Source organism: Narcine bancroftii, chromosome 8, assembly GCF_036971445.1.
Source record: "Narcine bancroftii isolate sNarBan1 chromosome 8, sNarBan1.hap1, whole genome shotgun sequence".
Taxonomy (NCBI): domain Eukaryota; kingdom Metazoa; phylum Chordata; class Chondrichthyes; order Torpediniformes; family Narcinidae; genus Narcine; species Narcine bancroftii.
Genome location: NC_091476.1, coordinates 163,863,645 through 163,887,627, shown reverse-complemented (window position 1 = coordinate 163,887,627; position 23,983 = coordinate 163,863,645). Strand labels below are relative to the sequence as shown.

The following is a 23,983-nucleotide window of genomic DNA, read 5'->3' as shown; positions in this document are numbered from 1 at the left end:
ATAGACCAAATAGCTTCCATCTACGCCACTGATAAATGCACAAAAAAAATTCTAGTTAGTGAATAAACCATGAGTGAAGGAAATTGATCTTGGGGAGGCTACTTCGACTGAAACACATACAAAGGTCAAGCATCAAGCTATATCGTTCTCTTAAGATAAAGTTCAGGGAACTTGTAATTGAAAACAGAGGAAATAAAATCAGAAACTTTTGAAAAGTCACACTCATACTCGAAGGAAACAAGATTTCGCTGCAATTTAACGGAAAAAAAATATCCTTCTGTTTAGTTTTAGCTTCCTATAATGTCAAAAGTAACTCTACAAACACAGGCACTAGAAAGTAGAGAAGTGAATAATGACAGTGACCTCCAGCTTTTCTCTCCAAAGTCTTTTCATCACTGGATGGTCTTTCTCAGAGCAGAGTACATTAAGCGCAGTTTCTCAATAAACACAGTGTCTGTTTCCACTCTATCCATCCTTACAATAAAGCAGGCCATTTTGACCATCAAGTCCATGCTGATTCTCAGAGCAATTCCATTAGTCTTTGCTTCACTTACTTTCATGTAATATATCCTTTTGCACATTCCTATCAACTACTCACTAATTTTCACACCACCCACCTATATTAGGAATAATTAACACTAATCAATTAACTACTATTATGTTCTTTGGGATGTGGATGGAACCCAGGGAAAACACTCAATAAACAGTATTTAAAGTCAGAGTGAAATCCAGATTACTGGATTATCTGTTTTACAAGGGTAACCAATAGAAAAAGAAACATCCCTCTATCATATTTCTTTGTATGCAAGTGCAGAGCTCTCTGCAAATATGATGCAGAATTTGCTTTTTCCATTGTCCCATTACACTCAGGCAATTATTCCAAAATGAGATCCTTTGGTCTAGAAGGTGTTCATCCAGTTTAAAATTAAACAAGTAGTGTTAAAGAGTGGCCATATTATTCCCCCCACCACCACCCAAACAGATAGGCAAGCAACAGCCTGTCAACTCACCCCAAGAATCTCTATGTACTCATACACTTGAGCTTCATGGAAAGCAATTTCTTTGTTGCGTTCTGAATCCCTACAATTGTGGGGGTGGGGGAGGGCAAAAGAAGCAATGGAAAACAAAACAGGTAATGAAACAGATGAAATTCATACAGAGAGATCACATTTTTATGATGTCCTTATGTTCTTTCTTTGGCTTGGCTTCGCGGACGAAGATTTATGGAGGGGGTAAATGTCCACGTCAGCTGCAGGCTCCTTTGTGGCTGACAAGTCCGATGCGGGACAGGCAGACATGGTTGCAGCGGAAAATTGGTTGGTTGGGGTTGGGTGTTGGGTTTTTCCTCCTTTGTCTTTCGGGTGACTTTTATTTGAGGCGGGATAATAGAAATGGGGTAAAAAATTTTGGTGAGGAATGCAGCTGGCACAAGAGCCCAAAACATTCATGGTTTTGATTCTATAAAATAAACACAGCCCCACTTGTAGACCTGGAATACAAATATCATCAAAATTCATTGATCTGAAACATTAACTTGGTTTCCATCTCTCTGCTCACTGCCAAAACAAAGTAATTCCATCTTTGTACTTTTCCTGCAGAAAATGCAGGTGGCAATTTTCTATTCTGGTAGATCTCAACTCTGTTCTGCAGGGTTTTTGGGTAGACAGGGGGATAATTGCATTAAAAAAAACCATTTTATTAAAGTATTTGAAAATAGACACAAAGGCAGCTATAAGAACTTGTAAAACTACAAGTCATAGTAAAAGGGGAGTCTTTCAAGTGAAAAGACCCTGAATTACACTTTCTATTTTGGCATTATAAATGGCGTATAGATACTTCTGCATATTTCTAAGACTAAGAGGCTCAATGGATGAATGTAGGCAGAGACATTCCCAGTCTGTGTAATCTGCTGCTTTCATTTGATGTGTCATTAGAATACAATACATTACATCACTGGCTGATGGAAGAGAAGGTCTTTCAGGTTTTCAACTGCGGAATGCTAAGATGCAAGATGACACATCAGACGTGGGTCAATTGTATGCAAGTGAGAAAGAGAATGAGATTCAGAAAGATGAAGAAGTTATGTGTTGACATATACTATTTTAAAAAATGAGGACACATTGAATCAACAGAGAAACTATATTGGTAGCCAGATATAATCTTGTGCACTAACACTGATATCAATTTTCATATTTTACTAACTTTTTTGTGCCTTTGGATTTAGATTTTGCAAATAGTGAAGGGTCTAGTGCCTCTAAAGATTTCCCTTTGGTGCTGAATAACCGCTGAGCTCTCTCTTCCAAGGTTCTGAAAGAAATCAATTTGATACATTTTGTGATTCAACCCTAAAGCATTCTCAATTAAAAAAGAAAAAAATATTGCAAATCCAACATTAGGCTTTCTTTTCAACTGAATACTTACCCACCACATTTCAGACCCAAAGCCATCAAGGCAGATTTCAATCTGTCCAACCCGAGGGAAGCTAATTCCTGTCATTTTAAGAATAACAAGTTATGAAAAATTATCCAACACAAAAAATGGCTACACAAAACAAGTGCTCTTAGAATTGAGATTAACAAAAGAGCATGAATAAGACAATTCAAATAATTGGATCATTTCCAGGTCAAGTGTGACTAATAAGGATCAGAGCTGGTGCTCTAGCGGTTTACAATTGGTATTAATAACTTGGATGCAAGGGCCAAGTTTGCTAAAAATTCAAATTTCGAGGAAAATCAAGCTGCTGTGGCGACACGCTGTTAGGCAGGCGAACCGGCCCCGCTTGTCATGCTCGCGGCGGGGCAGCCGGCCAAAATGGCGGTGTCAGGGATTTCCTCCCGACCTCAGCACCGGGCTCAGAAGCCCGCGCTTGGGGACCAACGTGACGTCGGGCCCCCCCCCGGCGCGGTTCTCAGCCAGGTCCGGGCTAGGAGTATAAGACCAGTCAGGCAGCCTGCAATAAATCAGTTTTTGCTCACTGAACTCAGCCCGTCTGGTTGTGCAATCCTTCAGTTAGCAGTGTAGCTGCCGCTACAATTGGTTTCCCCGAAAGGTTCAGACGTCTTTGAACCCAATATGAACGACCCTTCGATCAACGCTATAGCCATCAAGCTTCCTGACTTCTGGGTTCAGGAGCCGGAGACCTGGTTCAGCCACGCAGAGGCTCAGTTTCACCTCCGCCAGATTTCATCGGATTCGACCAGGTTATACCATGTGGTCGCCACCCTGGACCAGGCCACCGCCAAACAATTTCAGCACCGACCCCAGCGGAAGACAAGTACGGGACCATCAAGCGGGTGCTCACCAGCTCCCTTGGCCTCTCCAGGTGCCAGCGTGCTGCTCGGATGCTGCGCTTCGACGCCTTGGGAGACAGAACTCCAAACGAGTTGATGGACGAGAAGCTCGTGCTCATGGGCGATCACACCAACTGCCCACTCTTCGAGGGCATCTTCCTTGACCATCTGCCTGAAGACATCCGGCCGTTAATGTCCCAGGAGAGCTTCGTCGACCCTAGAAAAGTCGCTCAAAAGGCTCAGGAGGTAAGGCTTGAACGATTCCCGGAGGGGGTCAGCAGTCCAGCAGGGTATGAGTCACAGGCATGACCATGCCAAGCCTTCCTCTAGCGCTGCGGTGGAACACCCGACCCCTGCAGGGGCCTCAAAGAGCATAGCCAGAAGCAAGTCATCCACTTCAGGCCTCTGCTTCTTCCACCAGCGCTGGTGAGCCAAGGCTTGGAAGTGTCATCAGCCCTGCTAGTTTCGGTGAAACAAGCAGGCCGGATTGCTAATGCCTGTGACTGCTGGCCAAGTACACAGCCTTCTCTAACTGCGGGATTCAGTCAGCGGCCAACAGTTCCTCGTCGACACTGGGGCCCAGATTAGCGTCATCTCGGCCACAGCCATCGAGACCCGGAACTGGCCTCGAGAACCCCCTCTCCGTGCAGCCAATTCGACGGAGATCCGAACGTATGGAGACAAGACTGTCCACTTCCAGATCAGCCAGCGGAAGTTCTCGTGGAGGTTCACCGTTTCATCCCTTCCAACCGCCATCCTGGGTGTCAAATTTCCTCCTTGCCCATGGACTCCTGGTCGACATTCGAAGTAGGCGACTGGTAGATGCCTGTACTTTCCAATCCATTGCCTCAACGCCTCCCGCACAGAGCAGCCGCAGATGGCCATGGTCAGCACGTCCAAGGAAGAGTTTAAGCGCATCCTGGATGAGTTCCCGTCCCTCCTCAAGCCGCAGTTCTCCGCCGCCTCACCATGTCATGGGGTGTTTCATTACATCCCCACCCAAGGCCCGCTGGTCCATACAAGGCACGCCGGCTCCTGCCGGATAAGCTCCAGATAGCAAAGGAAGAGTTCTTACATCTGCAGGAGCTGGGGATCATTCGACGCTCCGACAGTCCTCGGCCCTCACCACTCCACCTGGTCCCGAAAGCCTCCAGCAGCTGGTGCCCCTGAGGAGATTATCGATGGTTTAACAACGCGACAGTACCTGACCATTACCCGATCCATCACATGCAGGACTTTATGGTCAACCAGCATGGCGCGAGGGTATTCTCCAAGGTCGACCTGGTGCGCGGGTATCTCCAAATCCTGTTGCACCCGGAGGACATCTCCAGAACAGCCATCATTACCCACTTCGGCTTGTTCGAGTTCATACGCATGCCGTTTGGGCTCAAGAATGCCACCCAGACCTTCCAGCACCTTATGAACACAGTGGGCAGAGATTTGAATTTCGTATTCATTTACCTGGAGAGACACAAGTCTCACCTGCTCACCTTCTTCTCCCGACCGGCTGACTTTGGCCTAACGATCAATCCGGCCAAGTGCCAGTTCGGGAAAGAGTCCATGCAGTTCCTGGGCCATACCATCACGGCTGAAGGAGCCACACCTGCCGCTCTGAAGGTCACTGCAATCTGGGAGTTCCCACGCCCGGACAACCTCAAGGGTTACAGGAGTTCGTGGGTTTGGTCAATTTCTATAACTGCTTCATTCCAGGCGCTGCGTGCATCATGCTCTTCACCCTCATCGCAGCCAAAGACAAGACACTTGCCTGAACTCCAGAGGCCAGAAGGGCATTCGAAGCAACGGAAGATGCCCTCGCACCCCTGTTTGGCTGCATGAAGCATTTTTTGCAGTCCTGCGGTTAGTGGGTCGCGACCCTCCGGGGTCTCCACTAACCTCGGGGAGTGGGCTCCTCTTTCCACTGCAGGTTTCTGCTTTTTCGTGCAGGTAAGGCCTTCACCTTTCTCTTCCGGCGTCTTTCTTCTTTCCTTCCCGTTGTTTTTGGCTTTTCTTTCTTAGGTGCCATTTTCTCCACACCTTTATTTTTTATTTGTTGTGATTTGTGTGTCTGGGGCTTTCCTTTTTCTTCACTTTTTTCCTTCTTTTCTGGAGAGGGCTGGCATTCTCCTACCGGCCACTACTCCATCACGTGACTCCTCCCATGCCCTGATTGTTTATGCAGATTTGCACTTATTTCTTTTCAACCTTTTCACAGAGACAATAAAATACACAGCACAGAAAATATGGAAGAACATGTAATGGCGGTAGAAATGGAAGTGAACGACTTAAAAAGAAAATTGGAAGAAAGTGACAAAAAAGTTAAAGAAACACAGGAGTTGTTAGCTCAGAAGATGGATATAATGGAAAACTATAGTAGGCAAAACAATATAAAGATAGTGGGCCTTAAGGAAGATGAAGAAGGCAAAGATATGAAAGAATTTATAAAAGAATGGATCCCAGAAGTCCTGGGAATGTCAGAAATGCAGGAAGGAATGGAAATAGAAAGGGCACACAGAACACCAGCCCTGAAACCACAGTCATAACAGAAACCAAGATCCGTTTTAGTAAAATCTCTGAGATACACGACAAGAGAAAATACATTGGAGAAGGCAATGAATAAAATTAGAGAAGACAAAAAAGCCACTGGAATACAAAGGTCAAAAAATTTTTTTCTACACAGACGTAACTTTTGAGCTCCTGAAGAAGAGGAAGGAGTTTAATGCAGCAAAATCGATCCTATGGAAAAAAGGCTATAAATTTATGTTAAGATATCTAGCTGTGCTTAAAATAGTTATCCCGGAGCAGCAAAACAGACTGTTCTCGGATTTATCAATCACCTTAGCTGTAGCAAAATAATGTATAATGCTAACCTGGAAATCAGAAGAGAGCCTGAGAGTATAGCAATGATACATAGAAATGAATAAATGTATTCCATTGGAAAAAATAACGTATCATTTAAAAAATAAAGTCATAGTATTCGAACAATTTTGGGAACGATACATGGAACACAACAGAGAGGGCCTACCGTGGACCTCCACCGCCTAAAATGATAGAATGAGAAGAAGACGAAATAAACTGACCCAGTGTGTAAAAGTAGATGACACAATTTTCTTATTTATTTTCATTGTGTGATGACATTGTTTAATGGGTTTATTGTATTGTATATGTTGAACGTTTAGTGGGTAGGGAGGGGGGTGGGAAGGAGGGAGGGAAGGGAGGGGGGGGATAAAGGGGAGAAAATGACACTGTGTATATTCAAGAGGGAAACGATTGTGTGTATTTTGGTTAATATGGTTCATAGTGTGAAAAATAAAAATTAAAAAAAAACCCAGTCAGGGTGTGGATCATGCACGGTTGTAAGAATTTAAACATTTTCACCAAGGAGCTGAAAATGAAAACTTGAAGCTCTCTAATCATTTTTTCACTTTAACTTTCAGCGAAATTGCAGAGATTTTTAATTTGTAAATGCTTTGAAGAAAAGATGTGACAAAACAAAATTCTCAAGCACATTCCAACATGATACATTTCAAATCATGTTCATTGTAAGCTTTAAAGTGAACCTACTTCCCAAGATGAAAACGCTGACAAATCTAAGTGAGCTCCTGCATGAGTCAAGGCGCTACTCGTCTCTTTCTGTCAAAAGAAACACCAATTATATTCAATCAAACTAAATTTGGAAATGTACAAGGTAATCCTGCATTCCTAACACAATACAAACAGGTTGTAATGCTTCATGATTTTATACAAATCTTTTAAATTGTGCCACAGTTCAACAAACACATTTATCAGCGTAGGTCAGTAAATTAAGTCTGTAGAATGAAAAATAATTTATGAATAATATCAACTAGGTCTCAAGCTGTGAGAGAACATAAAAGCTTTTTCAATGCTTCATTCAAATTATTCTAGTCTGCATGGGATTTCAAACCACCTCTCCCTTTCCATTTAAAAAAAAGTTTTACCACAATTTGTTTAGCAATGATTACCATTTTCACGAATTCTGTTTCTAGATCAAACATATAATTTTCCAAGATTTATGAGAGAAAACATAAAAATCAAAATAACCTTGCAACAAGAACAAAGCAATGCAGATGTTGAAAACATGAAACATGCACAAAAAGTATTGGAAAAGATGCCAGTCAGTATTTTGGAGAAAAAAGCTAATTCTTCAGCTCATTGACCTTTATTTTTGTCAGTTCTAATGAAAAGTCATTAAACCTGAAATGACTGCTTCATCCCTTTCTCAAAAGAAATTGTCTAACCTGTGAAATGGTTCTGAGAATTTAATTTTAAAAAATTTATTACATTTGTATTGGCGGGCTGAAAATAAATAGGACAGAACAGAGTTGGAGAGAAATCGAATCCTTTGTTACCCATTTTCAAATAGCATCAGAAAGAAGAATAAAAAATGGAATGGGGTGCAATGAATAAATTCTTTGATGGACCCACTCTTGACCAAAATTGTACTCAAGAACAGATTTATTTCAAAAATGGTGCTTGAGTGGCAACTTGGTTACTTGGTTCATTTATTTCAGCTATCTTGAATATAAATATGACACTGCAAAAGGTGAAGATCAGAGCTACATATTTTTCCCAGACTTTTCAGATAACATTTCACAACCTGGTTAGGATGTCTAACACATTGTGATACGATAGATGTAAATGACAAATACAAACACAAAATTGATATAGATTTTCCTTGCAGTAGATAAGCAAAAATGGCACACAAAGAATGTAATTATGCTTCTTTGCAAATAATCATTAATTAACCTGTTTAATTAGGATTACATGAGTAGCATCTGATATAGTTACACTAATGCTATTCCAGAATCATTAAAATATTACATACTGGCCAGCCAGGAAAAGTGCCATTTTCCCATTTTTTCTCAAAGTCAATTTGTATTTTTCCAAACAGCTCATTCTGATCCAGTAAAGGCTTCACTCGATCTGAATAATCCTGGAGATAATCCAGCAACATTTCGAGATACCTACAAGAATTACAAACTGCCTTCAGTATAATTAAATTGACTTTTTTTTAAATCTAGGTCCTCATGACCGTTAAAGTAATAATAATCTATATTAAATAAAAATTTGAACGACATGTATGACTCTGTTAAAGCAAAACCTGGCTAATCTGAATTATAAATAAAATCCTGTCTTCCTGGATTTATTACCCATGTTTAACATAGTTTTCATGTGATGAAAATAAAAATTCATGGTTAACTCAAACAGGATAGAACAAATTAAAATATTAATATTGCCTGAAATGGAAACTTCAATGGAAGGAAATGAAATACCTGTACAAGATAAAAAAAACAGGTATTTCATAATAAATGGCAGGTATGTCATTCTTCTATTAAACAAACTGCTGCACACAATTTCAACTACATGGCTTTTCTACATATAAATGCAAAGTACTACAATTGCATTAGTCTGCGAGGCCGGATAGAGGCCTGTACATAGAATAAAAATGCTGGCAAAGTTGTCACCTCTAACATGGAACTCCTTGCCATACAGGTGAGTTATTAACAAAAATTCTTATTTAGACATGAGATTTTGTTTTAAATGAACTATCTCAAAGCAGAAGAAAATGGCACAGTAGTTAACTGAGGGAACATTTATAGTCTGAACCGAGAAGCAAACAGTTTTAAGAAAAATAACCTCTTACCGTTTATATTCTGCATTTTTCTTCTCTTTTGGAATATCAAAAAGTTGATCAAATGTAATTAGGTAAGTAATATAATCGCATTTCTGAAAAAGAAAACAACTTTTCAGACAAGACAGAATAGAAAATGCTATTTCGATGCTGAAAATATTGTTTATTGTGTGAGAAGGTATCAATTGGGTAATACTTCTGATTGAACACCTCACCATTCTTTCATGATTTCCAATCAAAATATCTCAAATACAGACATAATGCATTGTTTTATAACCATAACTGAAGTCTTTATAATACTGCACATTGTGACAGTGAATAGTTCATACAGAGATATAATCTATAGAAAAGCCATAGCCATCAACATCTAGGAAGGACATCCAGCTACATGAATATTAATATAAAGATTGGCACAAAAGGAATTCACAATCCAATCACCAGGGACTAAATCTGAACTTTAAATTGTGATAATAGACACTTGTCACCACAGGGAGCAATATACTAATTCCAAGAAATACTTTTGTCACGACATTAACTGATTTGCTGCATGTGAAAATGTGGAAATGAATAATTATTTCCAAAACTTCTAACTTATAACTTTTAATTTTCAACTATTAGGTTGGGGGGGGTTAGATAACTTAGTTTAGGATTAGTTAGATAGTTTAGAATAAATATCTTTTCTAATGTGATTATATGAACAATAGAGCTGCGAGAATCAATTACTGTTTGTTTATCTGTTTGATTTATAATCTGTAACGTCACATTCTATATGTTTTTTTGTGTGTGCTTAAACTTAATAAAGTTTGGAAAAGGAAGAATAATTATTTCCAATAATGACAAAATACAAAACATTAAATCATGGGATATAATGTCTAATATTTAATTGAAGACCTTTTTTTAAAAAAAAAAGAACATCCAAAGTAACTATTCAAAATAACTTCGCATGTCAACAATAAATATTTAAGAGTGGACGACAAGTCCCACAATAATAAAACTACTATATGCTCTCAGCAAATTTAAGTAATTTCACAAAGCCAATCAAGATGGGACTTGCTTTTCAAAAGTCAGGTCCCCTTGCATATCCTCAATTTAATGCATAATCAATACTTTTGAAAATCAAACTGATGAATTGTGCAAATATTCTACTGTTTTTAATCCTTTATTCTTATTAACCTCAAAGACCTCCCTAGACTTAGAGCTGAAATGTACCCATTTACACATGACTTGTCCAGAAAGCGTAACTTACAATTTTATTGCTGCAGTGTCTCTGCAAATAATCACCGCTGTGGAGAACACCAGCAAATAAAAATCAAGCAGGCACAGGAAAGTTCTTGAGCACTGTACCATCTCTAGCTTCACTGAACTTTCTCATCCTCATGTGACTTACCTCTAAGCCTTTCAAGTTAATGTATTTTAGGTAACAATCGTGAAGATCCAGATAGCGTCCATATCCTTCCTCATCCGTGAATTCAACTAAATCTAAAAAGAGAAAGTCTATTTATTTTTCATTTACATGCATTTCAATCACAAGCCAGTAATGGTTGATCATGAGATGATATTAAAACAGTCACTGATATTGGACAGACTCTCAAAAGTAATTGAGCAATAAAGGTTGAGAGTAAATTAAAGATATGCAAAAATAATTGTCTCAATTCCATTCATATCTACAGGCTCAGATTCAGAGATCAATTTCCCGTTCATTTTATCAACTCCTTAACAAATTTGCAATCATGATTTGAAAAAATAACTGAGCGTTTGGAAAATGAAGTGATGACATGAATACAAATACCTATGGGTGCAATAATTTTGGTAGCACTCCATGCCTTACTTGTTGTCATAATTAATTGCTTAACAAAATGTAACAAGAATAGCCAGTACATAATAAAAAATTTAAAAGCCTCCATACTTGGATAAATGGAGAAAAATGTTTTAAAAGCTTTTTATACATCACGGTCATTAAAGGCGCACATGAAGTTTTAATGTAACTGGGTAATTTAAGCCAGTTAGGCTCGATTGAAATTGGCCAAAGCAATGTTGCCCAATGATCTACATTAGAAAAAAAGAGAAATCCCGAATTGTGTAGACTTACTCTGTGCTTCTTCACTTGGATTATCCCGTGTCTTCATTAACTCCTCAAACTCCACTGACATTGGAATACTTATCTGTAACAAAAATATCAAAGATAATGTCAAATTAATTTTGATTTTTTTTCTAAGAACTCAATTATAGTTCTTCTATTAGAAAGATTTCCATTCACTTTCACTACATATTCACTTTTTCAACTTGGAAAGTGACAACTAAAGGAATAATAAAGGATGGTTGATTATCATAAAAAATGTATTCATGGCCTGTTTCCTGTTAGGCAACAGATACCATATGTATTCTGCTAAAAAAAAATTTGTGGTAGGAATAACTTAAGTGTCAAACTGACAGCAAAAGGATATTACATCTACAAAGAAACACGGGCTTTGGACCAAATATTTTACAATGCTGCTTCCATGGGAAGCAGGGATGTTAGGCATTTCCTCAAAGAAAAAACTGTAGCAGTAACAATTCTTTGCAATAGTTCAGGAAAACCAAATACAAAATCTTAAATAATAATTAACTCTGGATTTTAAATGTATCTGAAGTATCACTTATTTAATGTAAAGAACTATAAGGAAGTCAGCAAGCAATAATGCTGAAGTACTGGAGTTGAATTCCTGTATACCAGAAATTCAGAGATCACAGTTCAAGTCTGACTATAATAGTAACAGAATTTAAATTCATCTGGAGCACTGAAAGAGATGTGTAATTTGTCAGGGGAGTTTACACAAAAACAATAACAGACCCTTTAATGTAGCTGACACTTTAATGTCCTTCACAAGCCCTTCACTTCAAGGGTAAATAAGAATTGGCAAAAATGTGCTGGCCAGTGATGGCCACTTCCTGAAAAATGAATAAGGAAATGACTTCCATTGTGAATGGACTCATTACTGTCTTGTGGGTACAAACCTCATTTGGATGTTTTCTGTGGAATTCTTTGATCATCTTCAGTCGATTGTAGAACTCTCCAAACTCATTTGGTCCTGAAATAGCATTCAACTCATCCTTTCTCATGCTGCCGGCAAAACAAAACCCTAACATTGTAAAGGGTTGTAATATGCTCAGCGCAAAGGCAAAACAGATAATAGCAATAATCAGAGCATTGGCTGATCGAGAGACCTCCGTCAGGATACACCACAGAAAATATTAACTTCTGATTCAAACGGAATAAAATATTTTTGTATTTTAAACAAATTAATTAAATTCTTTAATTTTGATGTAGCTAACTGGAAGCAGAGCCAGATACACTGACAAAGTGCAGGAAAACAAACTTAAAAAAGAAAACACCTTTTAAAATGTCAGTTGCACTCATTAATAATCTATTATTGCTACAATTCGTGCAATTAGAATACTGTGACATTTTGCCAGTTTTAAACAAAAAAAAAAATTGTAAACTGGAGTACCAACTATTTCAATACTGGAACAAACCTCTGAAGATTTTATGCCAATAACAACATATACCTGTCTTTATCTTCATACAAATCTCTTAAGTTTCCAGCCACTTCCATGTACCTCTGTAAAATACATTAAGTCATTTTAATGCTCAATATTTTAAACAATGCTAAAGGACAGAAATCTGTATAAGAGAAAACAGTTTAAACTTTCAAAAGTAGAAAAAAATTGTACAAACTTAATTCAACTGATTCAATTCTCACAATAACATTTTTTTAAATTGTTAATTCTTGCTTAACTTGCTGTACCCCTTGTAGAACCATGAAATCCAACAATAGCCCTCAAACCTCCAGAACAATTAGTAAAAGAAATATTGAATTCAGAACCTGGTTGCTTAAAATGATGGATTATTATTATTCAACAAATTATGATTCACCACAGCCAGTGAAGCCCTAGTCAATGGTTTGCAATTTTCTAATCAGGTGAGGAACCTATTTTAATATAATACTTAAGAAATAAAAATGAATGCAAAAAAAAAAACAAGCTGCTAGAGGAACTCATCAGGTTAGGCAGCATTTGTGGAGGCAAATGGATGCTCAACATTTCAGGAGACCCTGCATCAATTGAACCATGTGGGTAGAGTACATTCTCTTGCTCTTTCTCAGATGTTCTACAATTGAATTGTCTAGAGGAGCCATTCTCAACAAGGGCCTGGGGGCCACCGCTTATTTAAGAGGGTCGATGGACTGAAATTAGATTTTAAAAAATTTGTAGTCAGTAGGAGAAAAGATCGGAAGAAACCAACTAAACTTGACTGCTTCACGGGGAAGGGGGGCCCATAAATTGGAGCGGAGTCCTAAGGGTGGCATACCCAAAAAGAGGTTGAGAATGGCAAAATGAAAGTTTCCCAATTTAATACCTTCTTTTAGAGACAAAAGAAGTTGCAAATTCTGTAATCTGGAACAAAGAAGAAACTGCTGGAGAAACTCGGGATTTCTCCAGCAGCTAGGCTGACTTTGTTTGCAGTTTTCAAGTTATTGCAATATTAGGAACTCCCTATCTTGCTTTCCTTTGACAAGCCATCCTTGATTTTCCACCAGTAGTGCTTGCAAATTTCAGAATTCTAGTGGAAATACTGAACGCCTGTTCCCATGGAATTCAGCAGTGAAGCAGAAGCTTGAGAGATATTAAACCATGAAGTAGAACCAACAAGGCCAGAAGTTTAAATGGAAACTAAAGAGCTATGAGGAGGAAAGCAAAAGGAAAAAAGTTATTTTAAAAAAAATGATTTGTCTTTTGTTTTGTGTATAAGATTCAAAAGTGTTAAATAAATATCAGAAAAATAATTGCTCATGGTATTTTTTATAACAATTTAGTCATAGAGCATGGTAACAGGTTCATGAGCTCATGCCGCCAATTACACCTGAATGACCTCCAACCCCAGTACGTTTTTGAATGATGGGAAGAAATCAGAGCAACCGAAGGAAACCCACACAGACACACGGAGAATATACAAACTCCTTACAGACATCAGATTCGAACCAGGAACTCTGGCACTATAACGCAGACACACGGAGAATATACAAACTCCTTACAGACATCAGATTCGAACCAGGAACTCTGGCTCTGTAACAGCTTGGTGCTAACCACTTTTCCAACCATGCTGCCCTCAAATTTAAATGCATTCTCATACATTATAAAATCTAACAGTATTGATAGCTCACAAAGCTTGGCAGAGGGGAGAATGCCCTCTTTAAGAGGTTCTTGAAGGAGTTTCACATTGTTCAACACAAGGATAGGTAAAATCCAAGACACATTCTCTACAATTTCGAGCAATAGAAAGAACTGAATCTAAGTCAAGTACTGTAAATCAGTCATTGGAGGATCAGAGATGGAGGGTGATCAAATTTAAATTCCTGGAAGACACTATATCAGGGGACCTTTCCTGGACCAAACACGTGAACATCATCATGAAGAAAGCAGAACACCACCTCTACTTTCCCAGGAGTTTGCAAAGGTTTGATATGACAGAGAGAATCATGGCAAACTTCTACAGATGTGCAATGGAAAGTGTGCTGACTGACTGCATCACAGCCTAGCACAGGGGCACCAATAACTTGGAACAAAAATTGCCCGCATAAGGTCGTAAACATAGGCCAGCACATCACAGGCAAAGCTTTCTCTACCATCGAGACCATCTGCATAGAACTGCTGCCATCTTGAGGGAGGTATAGATGCCTCAAGACTCGTACCACTATGTTCAGGAACAGCTGCTGCTCCTCCTCCATCAGACTCAGACTCATTTAAGGACTCTCATTCTGCGCATTATTTATTACTGAATATTTATTTTTTTTATACATTGTACAGGAAGTTTGTTTACATGTCTTTCTTTTCTACATATATCTGTTTCTTGAGTACAGATTATAGTTACCGATAAATAGAAATTCTGCCTAGCCCACAGGAAAAAGAATCTCATGGTTGCATGTGATATCATGCCTGTACTCTGACAATCCATTTGAACTTTGATATTAAGGTAGAAAATAAACAGTGTATAGGCTCACAAAACAACACCCTGATTCCTCAGATAGTTTACGAGGCTGATAAAGTTTTACAATTTTAATGGAGGACAACAATGTAGCGCAAAATTCCTGTATGCTTAATTTTTAAAAAAACCTTGAGATCTATACAACGGATTGATAACATAAAGTCCATATAGCAATAGTTTTAAAAGAACAAGAAAATGGGAAGAGCACAATGTAGTAATCCTACTTACATCAAGCACTGCTCTGGCCCGATGATCAGAGTTGATCTGCTCTCGAAGCTAGAAAATAAAACTATTATTACAATAAAAACCAGCAAACCGATAAAAATTCAAACCCTTGCCCAACCATTTAAAGTACTCAACAAAAGGCAAGCAATTTCTTAGCTGGTAAATAAACTACTTTGCTTCCTAATGCTTCTGCATAAAAGAGAAACAAAATGAAATTAATCTTTGATGTGCAAATCTAAATGCAACCCCACCCCCCCCAGAAACCAATTCTACCAGAAAACTTCACACTTATGGAAAAAAAATAGTATGCAAATATTCAGAACTAATAATACAGGATGAGTAACATTAGTCCACATGAATAAAGAAAGGTTTCATACAGAGTTAAGGAACAAGCACTAAATGAAAATTTGCATCTGATCTCCCTGGGTGCTGGGCAGCAAATCACTGTTTCATTAAGGAGGAGCACTGAAGATGTTGGACACCAAGAAATTGTGGGAAGGGGGTCCCCATAGTAGTGCACCTGGGAAAATATGAGAAATCATGGGAATCCACAGCAGTTTGAAATACAAACCTCAGGAGATTAAAGAGGCAATACTCCTTCACAATGGTGAAAAAGAAGCAGAAGATTCATTTGTTGGTGCTACACATTGGAAATGTCATAAATAGTAAAAGATAATCAGTTAAAAGAGGAGGGATGAAATTGTGAGGGAAATGAATGGACACATACGAGTTGGTGCTATGCTGTCTTTCAATCTTTTCAAAATTGTTCATCTGGCCATCAATACAGCAAAAGCTATTCTTTATTGAGTTGAATTCAAGGAAATCTTCTCTTCTAGAGAATAACCAAGCAATGCTAGAAAAGGACATGGTTCTTATTTAATGCTAAGAATCTGTGATTGAGTTTTAAAGAACTGTTCCCAATATTTTTGTAGTTCTGGACACTCCCAGAACATATGAATCAGAAAGGCCTCAAAAATTTTACATTTGTCACATAGTGGATCAACATCAGGATAAAAATTGTATTAAACAATGCCGTGCACAGAATGAAGTTTTATTAATCAGTCCAAGCACGTTATCCCAATTTTCATCTGAAATTGATGTATTCAAGTCTCGTTCCCATTCATTCTCAGTTCCCGTCCCTGAACATATTCTTAGGTCCATCAAATAGCTATAAATAATTGCTATCAATCCACCATGGGAAAATTTTAACTCAAAACATAAATCAAGAAAATTGGTACCTGGAATTTGAGGAAAATGTATAATTTGTAGATATCTAAAAAAAAATACCTATTAGGAGGGTTAAATTTAACAGTTAATTGTTTAAATGAAGTGAAATTGCCTCAAATATATAGATCCTTAAAACTTTTAATTCCCAATCCAATCCATTCCCTAAAACCTGCATCCAAGATAGAAGGTTGCATCATCTTATTCTTTATAATAGGGCTAGCAAGGGAAAGATTAAGATAGCAAAATATTTCCTAAATTGTGCCCATATTCTCAGTCTACAGGAATTTTTATACAAACGCTGAGAGGCAGAAAATTTGCTCAAATTCTCTGCACCAGTGGCAGTGTAAAAATGTCCCGATGGAATTTATTTGCTAAATTCCATCCCATAATTTTTCCACCAAGACCCCTACACATTTTATGGAGTGGCTACAGTGTAAATTGACCACAGGCACTCCGTAAAAAAGCTGGACTAATGAACACGAAATTCACTCTCTGACAAACTCTGCAACACAAGAAGGCAGCGGAAAAGTGCTTAGGAAAAGTGCTGTGTAAATGACCACTTCGAAGGTAAGTATGCAAATTTTTTACAAACATTTTCCTTTTATGATATATGTTCCACTATCAGATTGTCTATAAATTTTTAAAAAGAAATCTGTCAAAACAACTACATTTTTTGAAAAATTCAGTTCCATTTTTACCCGGGGAGGGTGGGGGCAGGATTGATCTTCTAAACTACCAAAATGTAATAGCAATAATAATAATAAATTTCATATTAACTGCCCAATAATATCTATAATTTAAGAGAGATAAACCCAATTCATTTGGTCTTATTTACACAAAATTATTTACTTTGCTCTCTCTCTCTTTATATATATATCTCTCTATATATAGATATCTCTGTATCTCTCTCTATATCTATCTCTCTCTATATATAGATATCTCTGTATCTCTCTCTATATCTATCTCTCTCTATATCTATCTCTCTCTATATCTATCTCTCTCTATATCTATCTCTCTCTATATCTATCTCTCTCTATATCTATCTCTCTCTATATCTATCTCTCTCTATATCTATCTCTCTCTATATCTATCTCTCTCTATATCTATCTCTCTCTATATCTATCTCTCTCTATATCTATCTCTCTCTATATCTATCTCTCTCTATATCTATCTCTCTCTATATCTATCTCTCTCTATATCTATCTCTCTCTATATCTATCTCTCTCTATATCTATCTCTCTCTATATCTATCTCTCTCTATATCTATCTCTCTCTATATCTATCTCTCTCTATATCTATCTCTCTCTATATCTATCTCTCTCTATATCTATCTCTCTCTATATCTATCTCTCTCTATATCTATCTCTCTCTATATCTATCTCTCTCTATATCTATCTCTCTCTATATCTATCTCTCTCTATATCTATCTCTCTCTATATCTATCTCTCGCTATATCTATCTCTCTCTATATCTATCTCTCTCTATATCTATCTCTCTCTATATCTATCTCTCTCTATATCTATCTCTCTCTATATCTATCTCTCTCTATATCTATCTCTCTCTATATCTATCTCTCTCTATATCTATCTCTCTCTATATCTATCTCTCTCTATATCTATCTCTCTATATCAATCTATCTCTCTCTATATCTATCTCTCTATATCAATCTATCTTTCTCTTGCTATATCTATCTATCTCTCTCTATATCTATCTCTCTCTATATCTATCTCTCTCTATATCTATCTCTCTATATCTATCTCTCTATATCAATCTCTCTATATCAATCTCTCTATATCAATCTCTCTATATCAATCTCTCTATATCAATCTCTCTATATCAATCTCTCTATATCAATCTCTCTATATCAATCTCTCTATATCAATCTCTCTATATCAATCTCTCTATATCAATCTCTCTATATCAATCTCTCTATATCAATCTCTCTATATCAATCTATCTCTCTCTACATCTATCTCTCTCTACATCTATCTCTCTCTACATCTATCTCTCTCTACATCTATCTCTCTCTACATCTATCTCTCTCTATATCAATCTATCTCTCTCTATATCAATCTATCTCTCTCTATATCAATCTATCTCTCTCTATATCTATCTATCTCTCTCTATATCTATCTATCTCTCTCTATATCTATCTATCTCTCTCTATATCTATCTATCTCTCTCTATATCTATCTATCTCTCTCTATATCTCTCTCTCTATATCTCTCTCTCTATATCTCTCTCTCTATATCTCTCTCTCTATATCTCTCTCTCTATATCTCTCTCTCTATATCTCTCTCTCTATATCTCTCTCTCTATATCTCTCTCTCTATATCTCTCTCTCTATATCTCTCTCTCTATATCTCTCTCTCTATATCTCTCTCTCTATATCTCTCTCTCTATATCTCTCTCTCTATATCTCTCTCTCTATATCTCTCTCTCTATATCTCTCTCTCTATATCTCTCTCTCTATATCTCTCTCTCTATATCTCTCTCTCTATATCTCTCTCTATATCAATCTATCTCTCTCTATATCTATCTCTCTCTATATCTATCTCTCTCTATATCTATCTCTCTCTATATCTATCTCTCTCTATATCTATCTCTCTCTATATCTATCTCTCTCTATATCTATCTCTCTCTATATCTATCTCTCTCTATATCTATCTCTCTCTATATCTATCTCTCTCTATATCTATCTCTCTCTATATCTATCTCTCTCTATATCTATCTCTCTCTATATCTATCTCTCTATATCAATCTCTCTATATCAATCTCTCTATATCTATCTCTCTCTATATCTATCTCTCTCTATATCTATCTATCTCTATATCTATCTCTCTCTATATCTATCTCTCTCTATATCTATCTCTCTCTATATCTATCTCTCTCTATATCTATCTCTCTCTATATCTATCTCTCTATATCAATCTATCTCTCTATATCAATCTATCTCTCTCTATATCTATCTCTCTCTATATCTATCTCTCTCTATATCAATCTATCTCTCTCTATATCTATCTCTCTCTCGCTATATCTATCTCTCTCTATATATATCTATCTCTCTCTATATATATCTATCTATCTCTATCTCTCTATATATATCTATCTATCTCTCTCTCTCTCTATATATATCTATCTATCTCTATATATCTATCTATTTCTATCAATCTATCTCTCTCTACATCTATCTCTCTATATCAATCTATCTCTCTCTACATCTATCTCTCTCTACATCTATCTCTCTCTACATCTATCTCTCTCTACATCTATCTCTCTCTACATCTATCTCTCTCTACATCTATCTCTCTCTACATCTATCTCTCTCTACATCTATCTCTCTCTACATCTATCTCTCTCTACATCTATCTCTCTCTACATCTATCTCTCTCTACATCTATCTCTCTCTACATCTATCTCTCTCTACATCTATCTCTCTCTACATCTATCTCTCTCTACATCTATCTCTCTCTACATCTATCTCTCTCTACATCTATCTCTCTCTACATCTATCTCTCTCTACATCTATCTCTCTCTATATCTATCTCTCTCTATATCTATCTATCTCTCTCTATCTATCTCTCTCTATCTATCTCTCTCTATATCTATCTCTCTATATCTATCTCTCTCTATATCTATCTCTCTATATCAATCTATCTCTCTATATCAATCTCTCTATATCAATCTATCTCTCTCTATATCAATCTCTCTATATCAATCTATCTCTCTCTATATCTATCTCTCTATATCTATCTCTCTATATCTATCTCTCTATATCTATCTCTCTATATCTATCTCTCTATATCTATCTCTCTATATCTATCTCTCTATATCTATCTCTCTATATCTATCTCTCTATATCTATCTCTCTATATCTATCTCTCTATATCTATCTCTCTATATCTATCTCTCTATATCTATCTCTCTCTATATCTATCTCTCTCTATATCTATCTCTCTCTATATCTATCTCTCTCTATATCTATCTCTCTCTATATCTATCTCTCTCTATATCTATCTCTCTCTATATCTATCTCTCTCTATATCTATCTCTCTCTATATCTATCTCTCTCTATATCTATCTCTCTCTATATCTATCTCTCTCTATATCTATCTCTCTCTATATCTATCTCTCTCTATATCTATCTCTCTCTATATCTATCTCTCTCTATATCTATCTCTCTCTATATCTATCTCTCTCTATATCTATCTCTCTCTATATCTATCTCTCTCTATATCTATCTCTCTCTATATCTATCTCTCTCTATATCTATCTCTCTCTATATCTATCTCTCTCTATATCTATCTCTCTATATCTATCTCTCTCTATATCTATCTCTCTATATCAATCTATCTCTCTCTATATCTATCTCTCTCTATATCTATCTCTCTCTATATCTATCTCTCTCTATATCTATCTCTCTCTATATCTATCTCTCTCTATATCTATCTCTCTCTATATCTATCTCTCTCTATATCTATCTCTCTCTATATCTATCTCTCTCTATATCTATCTCTCTCTATATCTATCTCTCTCTATATCTATCTCTCTCTATATCTATCTCTCTCTATATCTATCTCTCTCTATATCTATCTCTCTCTATATCTATCTCTCTATATCAATCTATCTCTCTCTATATCTATCTCTCTATATCTATCTATCTCTCTATATCTATCTCTCTATATCAATCTATCTCTCTCTATATCTATCTCTCTATATCTATCTATCTCTCTATATCTATCTATCTCTCTATATCTATCTATCTCTCTATATCTATCTATCTCTCTCTATATCTATCTCTCTCTATATCTATCTCTCTCTATATCTATCTCTCTCTATATCTATCTCTCTCTATATCTATCTCTCTCTATATCTATCTCTCTCTATATCTATCTCTCTCTATATCTATCTCTCTCTATATCTATCTCTCTCTATATCTATCTCTCTCTATATCTATCTCTCTCTATATCTATCTCTCTATATCAATCTATCTCTCTCTATATCTATCTCTCTCTATATCTATCTCTCTCTATATCTATCTCTCTATATCAATCTATCTCTCTATATCAATCTATCTCTCTATATCAATCTATCTCTCTATATCAATCTATCTCTCTATATCAATCTATCTCTCTCTATCAATCTATCTCTCTCTATATCTATCTCTCTCTATATCTATCTCTCTCTATATCTATCTCTCTCTATATCTATCTCTCTCTATATCTATCTCTCTCTATATCTATCTCTCTCTATATCTATCTCTCTCTATATCTATCTCTCTCTATATCTATCTCTCTCTATATCTATCTCTCTCTATATCTATCTCTCTCTATATCTATCTCTCTCTATATCTATCTCTCTATATCAATCTCTCTATATCAATCTATCTCTCTCTATATCTATCTCTCTATATCTATCTATCTCTCTCCATATAAATATCTATCTATTTATCTATCTCTCTCTATCTCTCTCTCTCTCTATATATATATATATATATAACTCTCTCTAAAGAAATAATTGATTTCAATTAGTTAAAATAAGTTTTAGGAATGAAAATTGCTAAACAATGAAACAATCAAAAATCTGGGTGAAGTCTTCATTTTAATTACATTAATCCAAGGGTGACCATACCAGTAATAACTCTTTAGTCTGGTTTGTAATACTGAAAATGTGTCTTTCAATGTTTATACAACTTGAAGTCATTGTAATTGCCAGATATTTGAATCGGTCTTTAACTATTTTAAAGAGGAAATTGGTTCTTTAAATTGCTGCAGCCCGCGCATGGGAAATCTCCAGACACATCAGAGCCACGAGCTGGTGCGGTCCAGCTCGATCTCCCCAGCTGCAAGTTAGCACATGGCACAAAAAAAATAGGGGCAGTGGATGAAATGCAGGTGACAAGGGTCAGAACGACCTCCTCCCCTGTCCCTTCCTCATTCACCAGTCGCCTCGCTCCGGCGATGCCCCGGGGCCGCAGGCCTCGACGAGACTCCGGCGAATCCCCGGGTTGTAGGCCCGAGGCCTCTACTTTTCCTACCGTAGATTTCTTCACCATCATCTCCTTCACCATAACGTCCATCAGCCGCTCCTTCTCCTCGTGATAGCGACGCTGCTGCTCCAGGATCGTCTCCATGACGCCGCCAGGTGAGCTCGCAGTTTACGAAAGGGACCCGGCTCAGCGACGGACGCGCTCGCGGATTGGATGGCTCGGCGGATGTGACGTCACCGCAGTCCGCTGCTCTTCGCCTTCCGCTGTTTCTGGGGTGGCGTCAACCTGTTCCGGGTGGTGGGATCAGCAACATGCTGTGCAATGGCCAACCCATCATGCTGAAAATGACCCATGATGCTGGGGGAGAGAATGATTAACTGGCCACTTGGCTACCAACTGGACATCAACTCATTTTCTCAGACTTCCAGTCCTTTTAGAACTACCCTGTGACCGGGACAAGTCTCTGGGCCGCTCGGTGTCCCTGTTCTCACACGGGTCACTTCGCTTGCAGCTCGGTCCTGAGGGCTGCAGGTCAGCCCTCAATTTCTTTGTGGTTTCCCCAGACAAATCCTCAGATGAGGGAAGGATGCAAAGTTCCGGGGATGGGGTGGGGGGGGGGGGGGGGGGGGGGAGGGCGGAGGATGTAGTTTAGGCCTCTTTTTCTTTTGAAGTGCCTCAGAGTTTCCTCAGATCCAGAGAAAAACAATTTAGCGGAGAAATTCAGCGGGTCGAGCAGCATCAGTGGGAGGGAAAGGACTGAAGGGGCCCTTCAAGTTCCAGGTAAAATCTGGTATGACCTAGGAGCAGAAATAGGCCATTCATCCCATCATCTGCCCCACCAATCAATCAAGAGCTGATCCATTCTCACACTCAGCCCCACTTCCCGGCCTTCTCCCCAGAACCTCTGATGCTCTGGCTAATCAAGAACTTATCAATCTCTGCCTTAAATACACCAAATGACTTTTTTTTTTCCCTCCACAACTGTCTAAGGTAACAAATCCCACAGTTTCACCACCCTCCGGCTAAAGAAATTTCTCCTCATCTCAGTTCTAAGTGGATGCCATTTAATCCTGAAGTTGTCCCCTCCTGTCCTGGACTCTGCCACTATGTGAAACACCCTTTCTACATCTACACTGTATTTGCCTTTCAACATACGAAATGTTTCAATGAGATATGTGCTGCTCCGTGCAATATCTGGTATTATAGCAGTCCCCTCCGTTTTCCTGCACGTTGATAGCTGGCAATACCTCCTCCTCCATATCTTTCTTTGGCTTGGCTTCGCGGACGAAGATTTATGGAGGGGGTAAAAATGTCCACGTCAGCTGCAGGCTCGTTTGTGGCTGACCAGTCCGATGCGGGACAGGCAGACACGATTGCAGCGGTTGCAAGGGAAAATTGGTTGGTTGGGGTTGGGTGTTGGGTTTTTCCTCCTTTGCCTTTTGTCAGTGAGGTGGGCTCTGCGGTCTTCTTCAAAGGAGGCTGCTGCCCGCCAAACTGTGAGGCGCCAAGATGCACGGTTTGAGGCGTTATCAGCCCACTGGCGGTGGTCAATGTGGCAGGCACCAAGAGATTTCTTTAGG

At 37.9% G+C, this 23,983-nt stretch overlaps 1 protein-coding gene across 1 annotated transcript in view; it reads right to left on the bottom strand.

Moving 5' to 3' along the window:
* Positions 1–22,615, bottom strand: part of sf3a3 (splicing factor 3a, subunit 3) — a 30,797-nt gene extending 8,182 nt beyond the window's left edge. Inside the window, exons 1-12 of the mRNA XM_069895773.1 lie at positions 22,452–22,615; positions 15,191–15,238; positions 12,487–12,539; positions 11,935–12,040; positions 11,030–11,102; positions 10,328–10,419; positions 8,953–9,035; positions 8,134–8,272; positions 6,852–6,920; positions 2,422–2,489; positions 2,203–2,307; positions 1,011–1,080 (exon numbers count right to left, since the gene is read on the bottom strand). Of these exons, the coding sequence (XP_069751874.1) occupies positions 1,011–1,080; positions 2,203–2,307; positions 2,422–2,489; positions 6,852–6,920; positions 8,134–8,272; positions 8,953–9,035; positions 10,328–10,419; positions 11,030–11,102; positions 11,935–12,040; positions 12,487–12,539; positions 15,191–15,238; positions 22,452–22,547 (1,002 nt within the window). The 5' untranslated portion in view covers positions 22,548–22,615. The remainder of the gene's footprint in view (positions 1–1,010; positions 1,081–2,202; positions 2,308–2,421; positions 2,490–6,851; positions 6,921–8,133; positions 8,273–8,952; positions 9,036–10,327; positions 10,420–11,029; positions 11,103–11,934; positions 12,041–12,486; positions 12,540–15,190; positions 15,239–22,451) is intronic.
* Between the last annotated feature and the right edge of the window lie 1,368 nt (positions 22,616–23,983).